This window comes from Canis lupus, chromosome 1, assembly GCF_003254725.2.
Source record: "Canis lupus dingo isolate Sandy chromosome 1, ASM325472v2, whole genome shotgun sequence".
NCBI classification, from domain to species: domain Eukaryota; kingdom Metazoa; phylum Chordata; class Mammalia; order Carnivora; family Canidae; genus Canis; species Canis lupus.
Window position 1 is genome coordinate 109009739 of NC_064243.1, and position 15975 is coordinate 109025713.

At 47.4% G+C, this 15975-nt stretch overlaps 1 protein-coding gene and 1 long non-coding RNA gene across 5 annotated transcripts in view; one reads left to right on the top strand and one right to left on the bottom strand.

Moving 5' to 3' along the window:
* The window catches only part of ARHGAP35 (Rho GTPase activating protein 35), a 132759-nt gene that overhangs the window by 13768 nt on the left and 103016 nt on the right, over positions 1–15975 (bottom strand). For all 4 annotated transcript variants that reach the window (XR_007410262.1, XR_007410264.1, XM_025424545.3 and 1 more), the window contains exon 4: positions 1775–1852. Coding sequence is in view for 2 of the 4 variants with exons in the window: in XM_025424545.3 (XP_025280330.1) it covers positions 1775–1852 (78 nt within the window). In the remaining 2 variants the exon portion in view is untranslated. The remainder of the gene's footprint in view (positions 1–1774; positions 1853–15975) is intronic.
* On the top strand, positions 2929–10222 carry LOC112645254 (uncharacterized). The gene is made up of 3 exons (XR_003127021.3): positions 2929–3194; positions 8948–9122; positions 9249–10222. It is a non-coding gene; the product is annotated as an uncharacterized LOC112645254 (long non-coding RNA).

Here is a 15975-nt window from a genome sequence, read left to right on the forward strand (position 1 = left end):
CTACCCAACTCCCCTTGTCTGGCTGGGATGTGGTGCTACCTTTTCCTTACACCCTCCCCTCCAGAAAAAACAAAGGACTCTTCTTCTAAAAGGTTAGCTCACTTTTCACGGTGGGTTACAGAACGTTACCACCAACAATCTTAACTGGTGTCTCCCTCCTTAAGGTGCCAGGATGAGCAGATTCATCATCTTTCTCCCTCTGGCCCCTCCCAGCCTGTGACACCACTGACCTCTGTGTCTTCACTTTTCTTTGAATACTTTATTGTATATTCCTGATTTACAAAAAAATTATCTACTGTTAGACATGAACTGTTTCCATTTTAGGTGGGTATAAACTTTTTTTTTTTTTTAAAGATTTTATTTATTTATTCATGACAGACACAGAGATAGTTGAGAGGCAGAGACACAGGCAGAGGGAGAAGCAGGCTCCATGCAGGGAGCCTGACGTGGGACTTGATCCTGGATCTCCAGGATCACAGCCTGGGCTGAAGGTGGCGCTAAACTGCGGGCCACTGGGGCTGCGCAGGGGGGGTATAAACTGTTAACAGATTCTTGCATATACACAAGTACATACCCAAGTGTGTGGCTACACCCTCATTTTGACCTCATGCTTCCTATCCTGCAAGATAAACAGGTGTTTCCCTTCCCTAGTGTATGCCCTCCCCCCACTGCCAGCTAACAGAGATTGAGCCTGGCGTCTGCAAAGTGCTATGGCTCCCAGAGAGCTTAGGGGTATGGTGCCCGTTCCTGGCTGCAGCTCTGTCCTGGAGGCCTACATAGGCTGCCTGGCTTCAGAGTCTGGCTTGGTCTCCTCAGGCCCAGCCACATGCTGAGTTGGACTCCAATGTGATCCTTGGCTTACTTTTATTGGTTTGGCTCGTTTGATTCTGGCACTAGTGGGTGTGACTTATACTGTAGGTGTGCTCAGTTAAGACTTTAAGAGAGTTTGGCTCTTTGGCTCTAGACCTCTGAGACCTCACTCAGGAGACAGGAGTCCCTGCCAAGAGCCAGTCTAACTCACGAGATTTCAGCTTTGGGAATCTGGGTCCCCATGCTCAGCTGATCATAAACGTTCCCTCATTGTCTCTCTTGTGCAAGGATTTTGTGAGCAGGGGGTCATGTATTCCTGGGGCCCTGGCAAAATAGGACTATGATAGCAACCCAATTTCCTATTATGTGCCGCAATTACCCCTGTAGGGCCCAGTGTAAGGAAGGTAAAGCCCTCAGAGGTGTCCGAGGTGCAGGCTGGGGTGACCTGAAGCAGCAGGGGTGGACGGTGATATGGGGAAGCAGCTGGCTGACATGGGTTTGGTAGGGACGAGGCTTCTGTTTGCTGATAGGGCCTGTGCCCCCTCCTTCACATGGCAGTGTGACCATGGAGGCAAGGCTGACTGGGGCCAAATGCTTTCTGTCTCTTTCTAAGATTTTATTAATTTATTCATGAGAGACACACAGAGAGAGGCAGAGACACAGGCAGAGGGAGAAGCAGACTCCATGCAGGGAGCCCTATGTGGGACCCGATCCCGGGACTCCAGGATCATGCCCTGGGCCAAAGGCAGGTGCCAAACCGCTGAGCCACCCAGGGATCCCATGCTTTCCCTTTCTTAGTCATCAGGTCAGCACCTCTTAGCTCTGGGGCTGTGTGTGGCAGCAGCACCCTAGGGCCCCACCGGCCAGAAGTGCAGCTCCATTAAGGGGCAGCCCCAGCAATTTGGTTGGCCTGACCGCCTCGACCAGCTCCAGCCTCCAACGCTCAGCCAGCCTATAACCTCACCTTGATCGAACTGTCTCTGCAGACTCTCCATCTCAGACTTATTCCCGCTGACCCGGTAGATGCCTTCAGTGCTCAATCCTGAGGAGAAACAAGCAGGTTTCTTAGGAGAAGGGACTGCAGAGCAGGGTGAAGCACTCTTGACTTTTCTGTGTGCTTCAACCCACTCTCCCCCCGTTTTCTTTTCCACTTCAATATTTTAAAATATTTTTTTTTGGTAAAAATTAAAATAATGTATTAAGTAAGTACCTCAGTTAATTTTTGCCTACATTTTACTGTACACTTTTGAATTGTAGCTCCATGACCAACAAAGGGTTTGAGCCCACGACCCCATGCCACTTGTTCTACAGACTGAGCCAGCCAGGGGCTCCTTGAATTTTAAATTTTGTTTTTTAATGGATATAATACTGTGTTTTAACGCGCCCTTTTCACTTACAAAGTATGTTCTGCACTTATTCTAATCATTAAATATTCTTTACAACACGATTTTAGAGACATCAAAGTATATAATAACTTTAAAAATAGTCCTATTGTTAATCATTTAGGTTTCCCTGAGTTTTCTCTGTTAAAGTACCCCACAATTACGTTTCTTAGGTTTTTTGGATAGCTTGTAAGTTTAACAGATTCTTGGCAGTGTGTGTTTCTTACTCTGTGAATTTCCTTTTCATTTTCTTGTCATTCTTGTTCATTTCCCTATGAGTGGTCCCTCTCATTGTATACTTGAAAGAGGCCTCTGAATAGTAAGGATCTCACTATGTTAACATTATGTACGTTTACATTTTTCCCTTTTTTGTTATCTGCCTTCTAATTCTGGTTATTGAATTTTGTGAAGCACATAATTTAAAAATTTTAGGTTTTCAAGACTAGTTTTTTTGTTTGTTTTTAAGATTTTTATGTATTTATTTAAGAGAGAGCAGGGCAACGGGGTACCTGGGTGGCTCAGTTGGTTAAGCATCTGCCTTTGGCTGAGGTCATGATCTCAGGGTCCTGGGAAGGAGCCCTGTCTTGCTGGGCTCCCTGCTCAGCAGGAAGTCTGCTTCTTTCCCTCCCTCTGCTCCTCCAGCTACCTGTGTTCTTTCTTGTCTGTCAAATAAATAGAATCTTAATAGAGAGTGAGCATGCATGGTGTAGGGAGAAGGGAGAGAGGGAGAAACAGACTCTCTGCTGAGTAGGGAACCCGATGATGTGGGGGTTCTTTCCAGGACCCTGAAATCATGACCCGAGCTGAAGGCACACATTTAACTGACTGAGCCACCCAGGAGCCCCAGTCAGTTTCTTTATGATGTCACCCTTTGTTTTTATCTTTGAACAGATTTTCCTATTCTTAGAACAGATACATTCCACTTCTTTCTTGTTCTTTTACAAATTTTTCCCCTTCTTAGCTCTGTGATCCTTCCGTAACAGATTTGGCATACAGTGGTAGGTAAGTAAAAAAATAACACTTAAAAACAATATTAAAATTTAAGTAATACAAAATAATACAGTATCAGGTGAGATACTGGCCATCCCCCTTCACCCTCAGCACAGTCTATGGCTGTGCCCCTAAGATCCCAGTTCTAAAGGATGATGAGGGATCCCTGGGTGGCGCAGTGGTTTGGCGCCTGCCTTTGGCCCAGGGCGCGATCCTGGAGACCCGGGATCCAATCCCACATTGGGCTCCCGGTGCATGGAGCCTGCTTCTCCCTCTGCCTGTGTCTCTGCCTCTTTCTCTCTCTCTCTCTGTGACTATCATAAATAAATAAATTTAAAAAAAAATCTTAAAAAATAAAGGACGATGAAGTTCACACTGAAGCTCAGCGTGGGATCTCCGGGCCAAACCAACCCTGGCTAGCTGAAGGGCCACCGAGGTTGTATCCTGGAGCCCAGTGTCTCATTGTCCGTTATCACTGTGATTAGTGCCTCTGGAGAGGCACCCATAAGGCATGGCATGATCAAAGCAGTCTATTTCTGGGGCCCCAGAATAGTGGCAGGTGAACCTTTAAAGAACATCTAAGCCAAAGTCATCAATTCTTCTGCTTAAAAGCTGTTAACTGCACATGGGCCTTTTGCCCCCAAGACAAGGGTTTAACAGGACAGCCCCGAGGACACCTTATGGGGTAATGCCCAGCTACAAAGGAGCTGCCCTCACTTCATGTGGAAGAAGGGAGAAGTGCGTATACTTGCCAAATCTGAGGCCCCGGATGCGCCCTGCTTCTGTTTTGGAGTTAACATTTCCTGAGTGTGTCTATGCTGTGCACTGAGCTAGGTGCTTTCCCACAGCCACCTACCACTCATTCACTCATCAAATGAATGATGATGCCACTGAATCCTCAGCCTTGTTTTTTTTTTTTTTAAAGATTTTATTTATTTATTTATTCATAGAGACACAGAGAGAGAATGAGAGGCAGAGACACAGGCAGAGGGAGAAGCAGGCTCCATGCAGGGAGCCCGATGTGGGACTCGATCCAGGGTCTTCAGGATCACGCCCTGGGCTGCAGGCGGCACTAAACCGCTGTGCCACCGGGGCTTGCCCTCCTCAGCCTTGTTTGTGAGGAGCTCCAGGGTAGAGAGGACACAGATGAGAAAAAGCAAGTATCTGAAAGGTGCAACCCTTACCCCAAACTGCACAGACGTTAAATTCTTTTTTAAATTTTTAAAAATTTATTTATTCATGATAGATACACACACAGAGAGAGAGAGGCAGGCACATAGGCAGAGGGAGAAGCAGGCTCCATGCAGGAAGCCTGACGTGGGACTCGTTCCAGGGTCTCCAGGATCACACCCCAGGCTGAAGGTGGCACTAAACCGCTGGGCCACAGGGGCTGTCCACAGACGTTAAATTCTAAGTCTAGGGCCTTGGACGCTCTCGTGCCTCAGTGTTGTTCTGGAAGATGTCTGACATCTACCCTACAGGGTGGGATCAGGACCACAGGCTGCCCCCAGAAGAAATGCCACACTTGAGTGAAGCCCCCTGGCACTCAGCATTTTAGGTTGCTTCTGAGATGACACTGCTGCTGGTTGCTGCCAACCCCCAAAAGTAGGAGGTCAGGAACGGACCTAGTAATTTTATAATGGTCTCTTTTCTCAGTGACTTTTCCAAATTGGGCTCAGACATATTTAAACTTTCCACCTATTTGATATCCCAGGTAACACATATCACACACACGAAATCATTCCCATTTTGGCAAGCCGTGGGTATGTGTTAGCAGGCGCAAAGCTTCACCCTCTGGCCTGGAAATAAACATAGCCTTCCCTTTATCTGAGTATTGGTCCCCTCCAGCACAGAGATAACAAAGGCACAAATGGCAGGAGTTTAAGTCCTTAGAATGTAGCAATGGCTGCAATGTCTGAGTCCCAGTGTGGAGAGACCCTGAGTGACCGACAGGTAGAAGATCTTGACAGCCTCAGGTCATTCACCAGCCTTTTGCAACTCTGACCTGCAGCTTGGAGAGGAGGAGTCCTCTGCACCTTCTCTTCGTGGCCACCTGTCCCAGCAGTACCAGAGAGCAGAATACAAGCTGCAAATCAGCTCTCTGGAAATTATCTGAGGCGTGGGCCTACTGAAACTTCACTAGATGGATGATCACAAGAGTCAAAGCATTTAAAAGCACAAGGCCAGTTCCATAGCATTAATTAATCATCAACTTAGTATTTCCTGTAATCGGGACACATGTTTATTTTACGAAATTCCATTTTAAAATAGCAATTCTGCTGCTGCCCTACACAACGCCATGGCATAATTTGGGAAAGGTATCATTTGCTAGGCCAGTACCATTTTTCACAGCTACTAATCAGACATCAATTAAAAAAAAACAAAAGCCTTACATTACAGCAGACTGCAAACACCACGAAGACTGTTGCTGAAGCAGGGCAGAGGGATAGCAACAGAGCTGAGAACTAGGGTGCCTGACAGAGCAAGACTGGCTTCCAAGGGCTATGCATCCTGGGACCCACACAGAAGCACCCCAGGAGTGACTCTGGCTCACACCTGCCAGCCTAACATAAAGGCCTTGCCAGTAGCGCCACTGCCCTGTGACTACAGATCTATTCCATGTCCACAAGTCCACTGAAGAAACTTCAACCAAACTCTGAGGCATCTCTACACACCAATGACCCACTACCAAAGCAGAGCCTTGGCTCTAAGCCTTTTTTCCTTTCCTTTTTTCAAAAAGCCCTATCTGTAAAAGCCCTTCAAATATCTTCTATGTTAATCTTTTGGAATAGAACAAGAAAAAGTTTAGCACGGCCAAGGTCACACTCTTCAAATACCCGAACAACTACCATGTAGAACAGTCTTGTTCCAATGGCTCTAGAAAACAGAGCTGTGACAAAGAACAGAATCTGTAGGAAAGGCAGCATTCCCTCAATATGTGACCTATCAGTAGCCTCAGCTGTCACTCCTTGCATGGGAGCAGAGCTTCAGAACTCCCTCTTCGCCAGATTCCCATTTGTTAAGGGTTGCTGTTTAAAAATATTACTACCGGGATCCCTGGGTGGCGCAGCGGTTTGGCGCCTGCCTTTGGCCCAGGGCTCGATCCTGGAGACCCGGGATCGAATCCCACGTCGGGCTCCCGGTGCATGGAGCCTGCTTCTCCCTCTGCCTGTGTCCCTGCCTCTCTCTCACTGTGTGCCTATCATAAATAAATAAAAATTTAAAAAAAAAAAATATTACTACCTGGTCTAGGAAGATGGCTAACAACAATTATAAATCATGGAATGCTTACCATGTGAGAGGCACATAATGACAAGTGCTTACTATGCGTTTTTACATTAGGTCTCACAACAGCCTCTTTAGAGAGGTTATTATTAACCCCACTTTTCGGATAGGAATGCAGAGATAGAGAGGCAAAGTAAGAGGCACAAGGTCAGAGAGCTGCGCAGTTATGACTTGAACTCCATCTGACTTTAGAGTCTGTTCTTTTACTATGTTCTAGATCAGCTCTCAAGCCCGAGCATGTGTTGGACTCACCAAGGCTTGCTACTGTAATACAGGTGCTAGGGTTCTACCTGCAGAGAATTCTGATACTGTCAGTTTGGAGTGAGGCCCAAGGATGTGCATTTCCAGCATATTCCCAGATGCCCCCAATGCCACTGACCAGAGAACCAACCATACTTTTTAATAACTGCTATTCTAGAAGATGGACCAGACTTCTCCACACTTGATCTTAGCCAAAAGGCCGAGAAGCGATGGACCAGACTTCTCAGATCTCTGATTCCTAAGTTCTGTGTTTAATACGATTGGAATGGTGGGAGGGGGAAGATACATACTAGGAGAAACAGATACCAGATATGTCAGGAATAAAGCATTTTCAAGGCCTCATTCTTTCCTTCACTACATGTTACCGAGCCCCTACATGGCAGATAAGTGCCTTTCCAGAGCCTTTCAGGTGTTGTCTTCCTCAAACCTCTTTTGATGATCTCAGAAGGCTAGATGGCCCACTGCCACTGGCCCTGAGCCATTCCCCATGGGCCAAAAACTGGCACATGTGAGTCCTGACTTCCCTGTAAGAGCTGCTGCTGCCTACCACCCCGGCGCCTCCCCAGCACTTGGCACACTAGGGGCCCTGGGAGCTTGGAAACCAAGGAGAATCACCTCCTGCTGGGGCATGTGTCTGATTTTCTGAAATGTCCAAACACGTTTTTATTCCTGGATCCCAAACACCACTTCTCAGCACCAGTGTTTGTGGCCAGGAGCCTTTCCACAGTCAGCCTCGGTCAGTCAGGCTTGGCCTCTGCTCATTCACACCAGGACTCGTTCCTCCTCAGTTTCCTTTTAGCAACACATCGATACCTCTTCCAAGACAAACTGACTTGTTTAGTTTTTATATTCTATATTTAGATATAAAAACTCAGCACTTTAGTCCTTTAAAAAAAAAAAAAAAAACATAATTGGTGCCGGTGCTCTAAAATGGCCCACACCAGATAGGTCTTAACTATGAAACAACTTTTGTTGACTTTTCTGGGGGCTGAAATCTAATAGAGCATTCTTCTCTTTTATTCATCTAAGAAGTCTCAGGTGGGCTACATTTCAAGGCCAGAGGGGTGCCGAGAACTCAGGGAGAGAAGAAACTCCCTCCACCATAAAATTGAAACTGTCTTGAAGAGAGTTGACCTCTGGGGAGGAGTCAAAGGCCAGCAGCAGTACATGTAGGCTCTCCTTTTGAGCCCTGTAGTACGGCACTCCCACCTCAACGCAGGATGAAAGGGCTCGGGGGCAGTAGGGTGCTGAGGTCAGAAGCAGAAGCTACTTACTTGTTAGCTCTAAGACCCTGTGCAGCTGGGTTTCCCTCTCATGACAGAACAGTCCCCGCTCCATGGTCTAGTGGTGCATCTTTCAGGAAACCAGAGCACAGGGCTAAGGGAGTTGCTCTCACCTGCATGATCTTTTTTTTTTTTTTTTTTTTAAAGATTTTATTTATTTATTCATGAGAGACACAGAGAGAAAGAGGCAGACAGAGACACAGGCAGAGAGAGAAGCAGGCTCCATGCAGGGAGCCCGATGTGGGACTCGATCCTGGGACTCCAGGATCACACCTTGGGCCAAAGGCAGGTGTTAAACCACTGAGCCACCCAAGGATTCCTCCCCCCTTTTTAAAGATTTTATTTATTTATTTATTCATGAGAGACACAGAGAATGAGAGAATTAGAAAGTGAGAAAGAGAGAGAGAGAGAGAGAGAGAGAGAGAGAGGCAGAGACACAGGCAGAGGGAGAAGCAGGCTCCACGCAGGGAGCCTGATGCGGGACTCGATCCTGGGACTTCAGGATCATGCCCTGGGCTGAAGGCAGGCGCTGAACCGCTGAGCCACCCAGGGATCCCCTTACCCACATGATCTGAGTGGAAAGCAAGCTGGCAAGTGGAAGAGCACCTGAGTTTTGCTGTCCGGGTGACACAGGTTCAAATCATGCCCCTGACTGCGGTACACCTGATCACAGAATGGATGAACACCTACTTTCTTAGGCTGCTGCGAAGGATAGCTGAGAAATCTACCCAAAATAAAGCCCACAGTCTAATGCTTGCCACCCGCCCCCACCCTCTCCATACTCTCAACAAGCCTCAACAGCAGTGCCTGCCTGAAGGCATGGCTTGTTTTGAGGGCTCAGCCAAAACAAGCCAGTTGACAGAAAAATAGTTTAAAACATGCACGGGCTTTGACACTAAAGTGACCTTGATTCTGATGCTGACTCTTGTCTCACAGCTGGCTGGGTGACTGAGGACAAATCACTCTACCTCTCGGAGTCTTGGGTTCCTCATCAAAAATGGGGTTGTGTATTAAAGACTCCTGTCGAGATGCTGCAAAGAGTGAGGCTGCACATAGAAAAGCCAGCCAGGTGGCATGCTGAAAGAATAGTGACAATGATAAAATAACGATGGTAGGTAACTTTTGTTGAGGGCTGACTCTGTGCCAGGCACTCTTCTTAGCTTTTCATTAGAACTGTCACAGTGACTCCACCAAGTAATTATTTGAGGTAAATACTGTTTTTATTCCCCCTTTACAGAGAGCGAATGGAGGCTCAGCAAGGCTAAGCCATTTGCCCAAGGCCACAGAGCTGGGGGAGTAGTGGAGGCAGGACCTGAAGCGGCTCTCTCAGGCTCCGTCCCAGATGACTGCACAAGGAGTCCTACCACCTTGGCTGTTAACTCTGTCCCTTCTTGTCTGTGGTGTGTAGCATACATCCTGCAAATGCCAGATCCAGTATGGGCTCTGAGAACGTTCCCCTTGTGCAGTCTTATGCATTCATCTCTTCATTCACACCCCATTCAGCGGTCTCCTCTGTCAATTGGGGGGGGGGGGGCGAGGAGGAAGAGCTTCAAGAAAAAATGCTGCCTCCTTGCCAGAGAAAAAGCAGCCAATGGCAAGTATCCTTGCTTTATTCCTATGATGTGGTTCTACTATTGACGACCTGAAAGAGCCCCCACCAAATCTCCCTGTTGCCTTCCTGTTTTGGATGTGCCTGGAATGATTTTCTGGTTTTTCTATTACCCGAACACTAGGGTCACTTTGGCCCCGCCAGTGCCCCTTTGTTAGCTGTCTTCCCTTGGTAATTCCCTCGTCAATCAAGATCTGTTTCTGGCAATGCCAGACCTCCTTTCTCCCCATGACAGAATGCCACTAACACTCTATTATGACTGCTTGACCGGGTGTTAGCCCCACAAGTAGGCACTGTAGCTTTATAAATTTCCAACGCTATTGTATATACACAGAGTCATGTCATGAATCTTGAGGCTGAGGAGGAAGGGAGGGAAGAGATCTGGAGGGAATAGATGAAAATATCACACCAGGTCTGGGACATCATATGGCTCTAGCATCTGGCTGATCCTTATAAGCTACCCATTATTTAATGCCATTAACTGTGAAAGAGGGCTTCTGGACTCCGCTCTCAGCCAAACAAAGGGCTCTGTATTTTTCCCGATTTTCAAGAAAATGCATACCCTAACAGATGTTTTTAGGAAACCATAGTGAAGTGAACTTTAGGTCAGGTAGAGCTGATGTTGCTGTTCCGGGCAGGCCGGGATGGTAGGGAGAGGAGAGTGTGACCCATGATCGAGGTGAGCAGACTGTACCCAGCAGAGCGGCATTCACTGTTCAAAGCCAGGAGCAGCTGGGAGACCCTTCTGCCAAGAATCCGAGCATCCTTGGGGCTCCGGGCATGACTTTGTCAGCACTCACACAAGCCCAGTGGCACAGGGGTGATAGCAGTGTGACTCTGAGGCGAGTTGATGGTGCCATAGTGAGGGGTCTCAGTGGTTAAACAAAGAGCTACCAACAAAGAAACAGCCCCAGATAGCACACAGGTACAATGTGTTACCACCAGCCCAGTGTGTATAATGCCAACTGCCTTTCCAACATACTCTCAAGTAGAAAGGCCCTTGAGGTCAAGGCAGATTCCTCCCAAGCATTAATGAGGGCAGAGGTTAACTTCTCTCAGGTTCCTGATTCCTAATGAACCATAAAAGGAACAAAGATGTCACAATCACAGTGGAGCATCCTTCCTTTCCTGGCTTCCTTCTCCTCACTAAGAAGGGCATTTTTCATAGGTCAGAGGCCTATAATCCTCAGATAGGAAAAGGAGTTGTGATCCCCATAGGCTGACAATCCTTCTGCTCCAAATCTAGGATAACATACAAATGCTACTACTACACATGGCCTGGGGTGGCCTGCGTCACCACCGGAGCCTGCTCCCCCGCACCTCCATCACACTGGCTTGGAAGTGGGGGCACTTTCTTGCCTCAGGGCCTTCTTACAGGTTGTTCCTTCTACTTTTATCTCCATTTTTCTAGCTGGTGAAACCTCACTCCCTCAGTGAGGGCTTCCCTGACCCCTGGATCTAAGTTAAGTGTGTTATGGTTAACTGTTTCTATTTATGTAGTGCTTCTACCACGGGCCAGGCTCAGGGCCAGGCATCTGACATGCACCATCTCAGCAAGGCCTCACAAGCACCTGTGAGTTGTGCACTACCACTATTATAATTCCCATTTTACAGTGGGAGAGACTGAGTCACACGGCTGACGAATGGCTAATGAAAGGCAGGGCTCTACCTGAACCCAGGCGGCCTGGCCCCAAATCCCCACACTCCTTTGGCTCTGCGTGTTCTCACATAGCACCAGCACACTGCAAAGTTCCCAGACAGCTGTGAAGTTATCTGCTGCATGCTGGCCCCCTAGTAGGCCGCGGGAGTGGGCAAGATTTTCCGGTGACCCATCTAGGTACCTGGATTTGCTACAGTAGCTCATACCTGAAGGAGTCTTTCAGCAACTACCTTGGAAAGGAGGGGAGGAGAAATAAATGCCTAAAAGGAAAAGTGCAGTTTCTCTTGTTGAAGAGAGGGAGGAAATGGACTGGAGTTGTGTGTTCTCAACTAGCCTCATGCCTCCAGGCATCCTGGCAGGCCTTCCCAGGCCCTGGAATGTAGGGGATTGAAAGCCTTAGGGGTGACCGGCAGAGAGTAAGGGTTTCAGAAACAACCTTGCCCAACTCCTACCTTCCTTTATGCACTGGATGAGGGTCCATGCTCCCTGCAGAGGTCTTGGGGACTTAGTAATAAGTCATTATTTCACTGGGGTCAGTCATTTGCTGTTCTGTGTGAGGCTTCGCTCTGGGTTGTTCACTTTAGCAGGGCATGGCCATAGTTCAGCTTTGACTGGGATCCCCTGCAAAGCGGGCTGCACCCCTGCCAGAAGCCGGACAGAAAAACACGCGCACACACATGTGCATGAAGGAGAGAGTGTGAGTGAGGGCCAAAGGAGCTCCCCTCAGAACTGTTCATCGGCACAGGTGAGCGGGCTCCAGGGAGGCACAGAGTGGAGACAGAGGTCCCAGGGCTGCTCTTAGGGACAGGCTTGTAGGAGCAAGCGTAGCCCCTTCTCTCTCAGCTCGCCAAGGGCAGAGCAGCCTGGCTACTAACTGAGTTCACCATTTCAGAGAGGGAAAGCACAACCAGGCCAGGCAGGGACTGGCAGGAACTGTCTCGGGGATTTGGGCTTCCACCCAAACTATTTCTGTCTTGGATGGAAGGGCAGGATTACTCTGTGAAACAAGCTTTACTCCTTTTGGCTGCTGGGCGCTCCAGGCAACTTGCCAGGGCATGCTGTTCTGATCAGGGCACTGGGTCCTGAGGAAATCCGCTAGCAATGCCGAGTCACAAGCTACACAAATTCTGCTTATCTGCAACAGGCCAAAGTAGAGCTGACTGCCTGCTTTTGTGGCAAGGGGGGCATTTTTAGGATGCAAGCAGCTGGTGTCTTTTTTTTTTTTTTTTAAGATTATTTATTTATTTATTCATGAGAGACACAAAGAGAGAGGCAGAGACACAGGCAGAGGGAGAAGCAGGCTCCATGCAGGGAGCCTGATGTGGGACTTGATCCCGGGACTCCAAGACCACACCCTGGGCTGAAGGCGGTGCTAAACCGCTGAGCCACCTGGGCTGCCCTGGTGTCTGACTTATAATTGAGCAGAAAATAGGAGGGTGGTGAGAAATGGACACATGGGAAGCAGTCAAAAAAGAAGTGGAGAAACCTTTGTTTTACAACTATTTAGATTATGAGAAAGCAACTCGCTAACAAACCTAGAATTATAGAGGGAGGGAGAGATTAAGTAACACAAAACCCCCATAAAAATCACAGCAGATTAGACTGCACACCTATTTCAGCACTTTATCATCAATTCAAAGCAGTATAAATATGGCAATTACTCACATAAAGCCTGTTGGTGTATTCCAGCCGTAACTGCACCTATTAAATTGTTACAGTGATAGATGGGAGTATCTATACTGAAATTAGCTGCCTTCCCTGAAAGACAGAATCACAGAGATCTGGGCTGATGGCAGGGAAATAGCTGACTGGATTTAACAGCTCTGGTCCCACCAAGTCTCCACGACAGCTCTAGAAAATGGCTATGATGAATGTGGATGGAACTATGGAGGTTTTTGGAGGGTAGTTGCTTCCCAAGTGTTTAAGAACTTGGTTAAAATTCCAAATCTGTTCAGATGCTACAAAGTTCACAGCTTCAGCAGCCTGAAGCACAGAAGAAAGAGGCAGAATGTGGGTCCTTTCTATTCCAAAGGGCTGTGAGTGGCCTCTGTGCAGAAGATTCCGAGATTTGTTTCCTTTCTTATAAAGAGCAATCAGCGGTACTTTGACATTTATACTATATAAAGTATATAAGGTGATCTGGGAAGAAAAAGCCTGAGCAAAGGGTTCTCCCCACACTGACAAGAAGCACGCTGGCCCAGGGCTGTGCTCTTCTGGTTGTTCCTTCCCAGTCTCAGAGGACAGCTGCCTCCTCAGTGCTTGGTGCCCTCAGAAGGGCAAAGGAAGCCCATTGGTAATTTCTGAAATTTAGGAACTCTGTGCGAAAGGCAGGAGCAGTGTGGGATAATAGGAAATATAGAGTTGGTCCCCAGTTCCTGGCCCAGAACTCCTAAAACCCTTGGAATTTCCTTAAAGATAAATAAGAATGTCTTTTGTTACTCATAAGTCCTTTCCAGCCTTACCTGAATTTATGATAATGAGGTGACTTTGCTGGGTGCGGGTGGTATATAACTTCAGGGTAGGAGCTGGTTCCACAAAGATCAAATTTTGATTAAAGAGATAGAACTTTCAGCCCTCCTCCCCAAGAGAGGGGCTAGAGATGGAGCCCAATCACCGACAGTCAATGATTTAATCAACCATGCCTAACTAATGGAACCTCCATAACACCCCTAACAAGAGGATTTGGAAAGCTTCTGGGTTGGGGAACACATCAAGGTGCTGGGGCAGTGGCTCGCTCAGAGAGGGCACATGCCCCATCCCCCGTACCTTGCCTTAGCATCTCTTCCATTTGTTCTCGAGTTGTATCCCTTATAACCAACTGTAAAAGTATAGCTTTGTCCAGAGTTCTGTGAGCCATTCCACCAAATTATTGAATCTGGGGAGAGATTAAGGGACTCTGGCTAAGTCAGAAAGAAGTGTGGGTAACTTGAGGATCTAATACTTGGAACTGGTGTCTGAAGTGAGGACAATCTTGTGAGACTACGTCCTTAAACCTACAGAGTCTGACAGTAACTAACTCTGGGTAGGTAGTCAGTGTCAGAACTGAATTGGAGAACATCTACTTGGTGTCAGAGAGCTGGAGAAGTGGTGTTGGAAAAGAGAGGAAAACAACACCTCTCATGCAGTTAGAGAGGAAGAAGGATATTTGATGTGGGCGGCAGAGTCCAATATTAGTTGGCCTGACTCCATTGCTCCAGGAGTTGCTAGGGTACTGTCTTCTTTGGGCTTCAAATTATCCCAGTACAGGGAGGCAATATGGCCAAGAAGGTAATGGCTCTGGGTGAGAATTCCAGCACCCCTTCATCTTTCTGAATCTCATTTCCCTGATCAGAAAATTGGATATCACATTCATCTCAGAGGACCGCTATGAGAATTAAATAAGACTCATCGAAGCACTTAGCACTGGACCTGGCAATGTAAGCTCCAAATTGGCACTCCGTACATATTATCTCCCTAAATACCCACCAACCACCCTGCAAGGGAGTGGTTTCTATCTTCATTTTACAGTCAAGGAAACTGAGCCTTAGAAGTTGAGGAGGCTTGCTCAGGGTCACACCTGCCACACTACCTACAGATGGTCCCTCTCTGTCAAAATCTCTGCGCTGCATGAAGAGCATTTCCCAATTAGATTAAGTAACCTGAGAGTTCACCAATAGCGGTAGGAAATCAGCTCAAGTAATAGTTTGGCCTTTTGTCCTGCTGTCTCTCATCAGAGCAACACTGTAATTTGCTCTCAGTTATAAAGCTGAAAACTCTATGCATATTACTTATTTCAAACACTCAGCAGCCATTTTCCATGTGTGAATTTTTTTTTTTTTTAAGATTTATTTATTTATTCATGAGAGACACAGAGAGAGCAGAGACACAGGCAGAAGGAGAAGCAGGCTCCATGCAGGGAGTCTGACGCGGGACTCGATCCCGGGTCTTCAGAATCACACCCTGGGCTGAAGGTGGTGCTAAACCGCTGAGCCACCCAGGTTGCCCCTGTTGGGGTTTTTTGCACGGCAGTTCCAGGAAAGATGTGGTTGGTGTGTTCGGAAGAACTGGGAACCATGTATCAAAGTGCTCTCTAATACTGGGAGACTTTCTCATGGTCACTATGAAGACACAACAGAGAGATGCATGCTAGGCCATCTCTCTGCAGGGAGGAATAAAACTCCTGATGGTTGTCTACTTCAACCTACAACATGGAGGTGAGACACTGGAAATAAAGCCAGGAGTTAACCTTACCACATAAAAACACTGTTATTAGCTGCCATTACTGCTATTGTGTCATGAACATACTGTATATGTATGTGATCAGTGAGTGACTCTCCATTCGGAAAGGATCCAGTGGGAGGGGACAGGCACACAGTAGAGCTGGAGGTGGACTACACCTACTTTGGATACCAGGGTGCATGGAATCACTGGGAAGTTATGAAGTCTCCTGCCCTGGATCCCTGTGAAGAGAAAACTATTTGGTCTAGGCTCAATCAGTTTACTTCTGCTATCCTTTAAGTCCCAGAACTCTACCTCCCCAGCCTTCACAAAGCTCTCTTTTGTCAGCTCTGCTTTAGGGCCAAATCTTTTTACTTTTATTGGACCATAAACTCCTTGAGGACAAGGATGTGCCGTCATCCTTGCTTACTCTGGGTCATATAGTAGGTATTCCACAAACACTTGGCTGCATAGCTGTTTTTAACCTCTTGGGAGGAG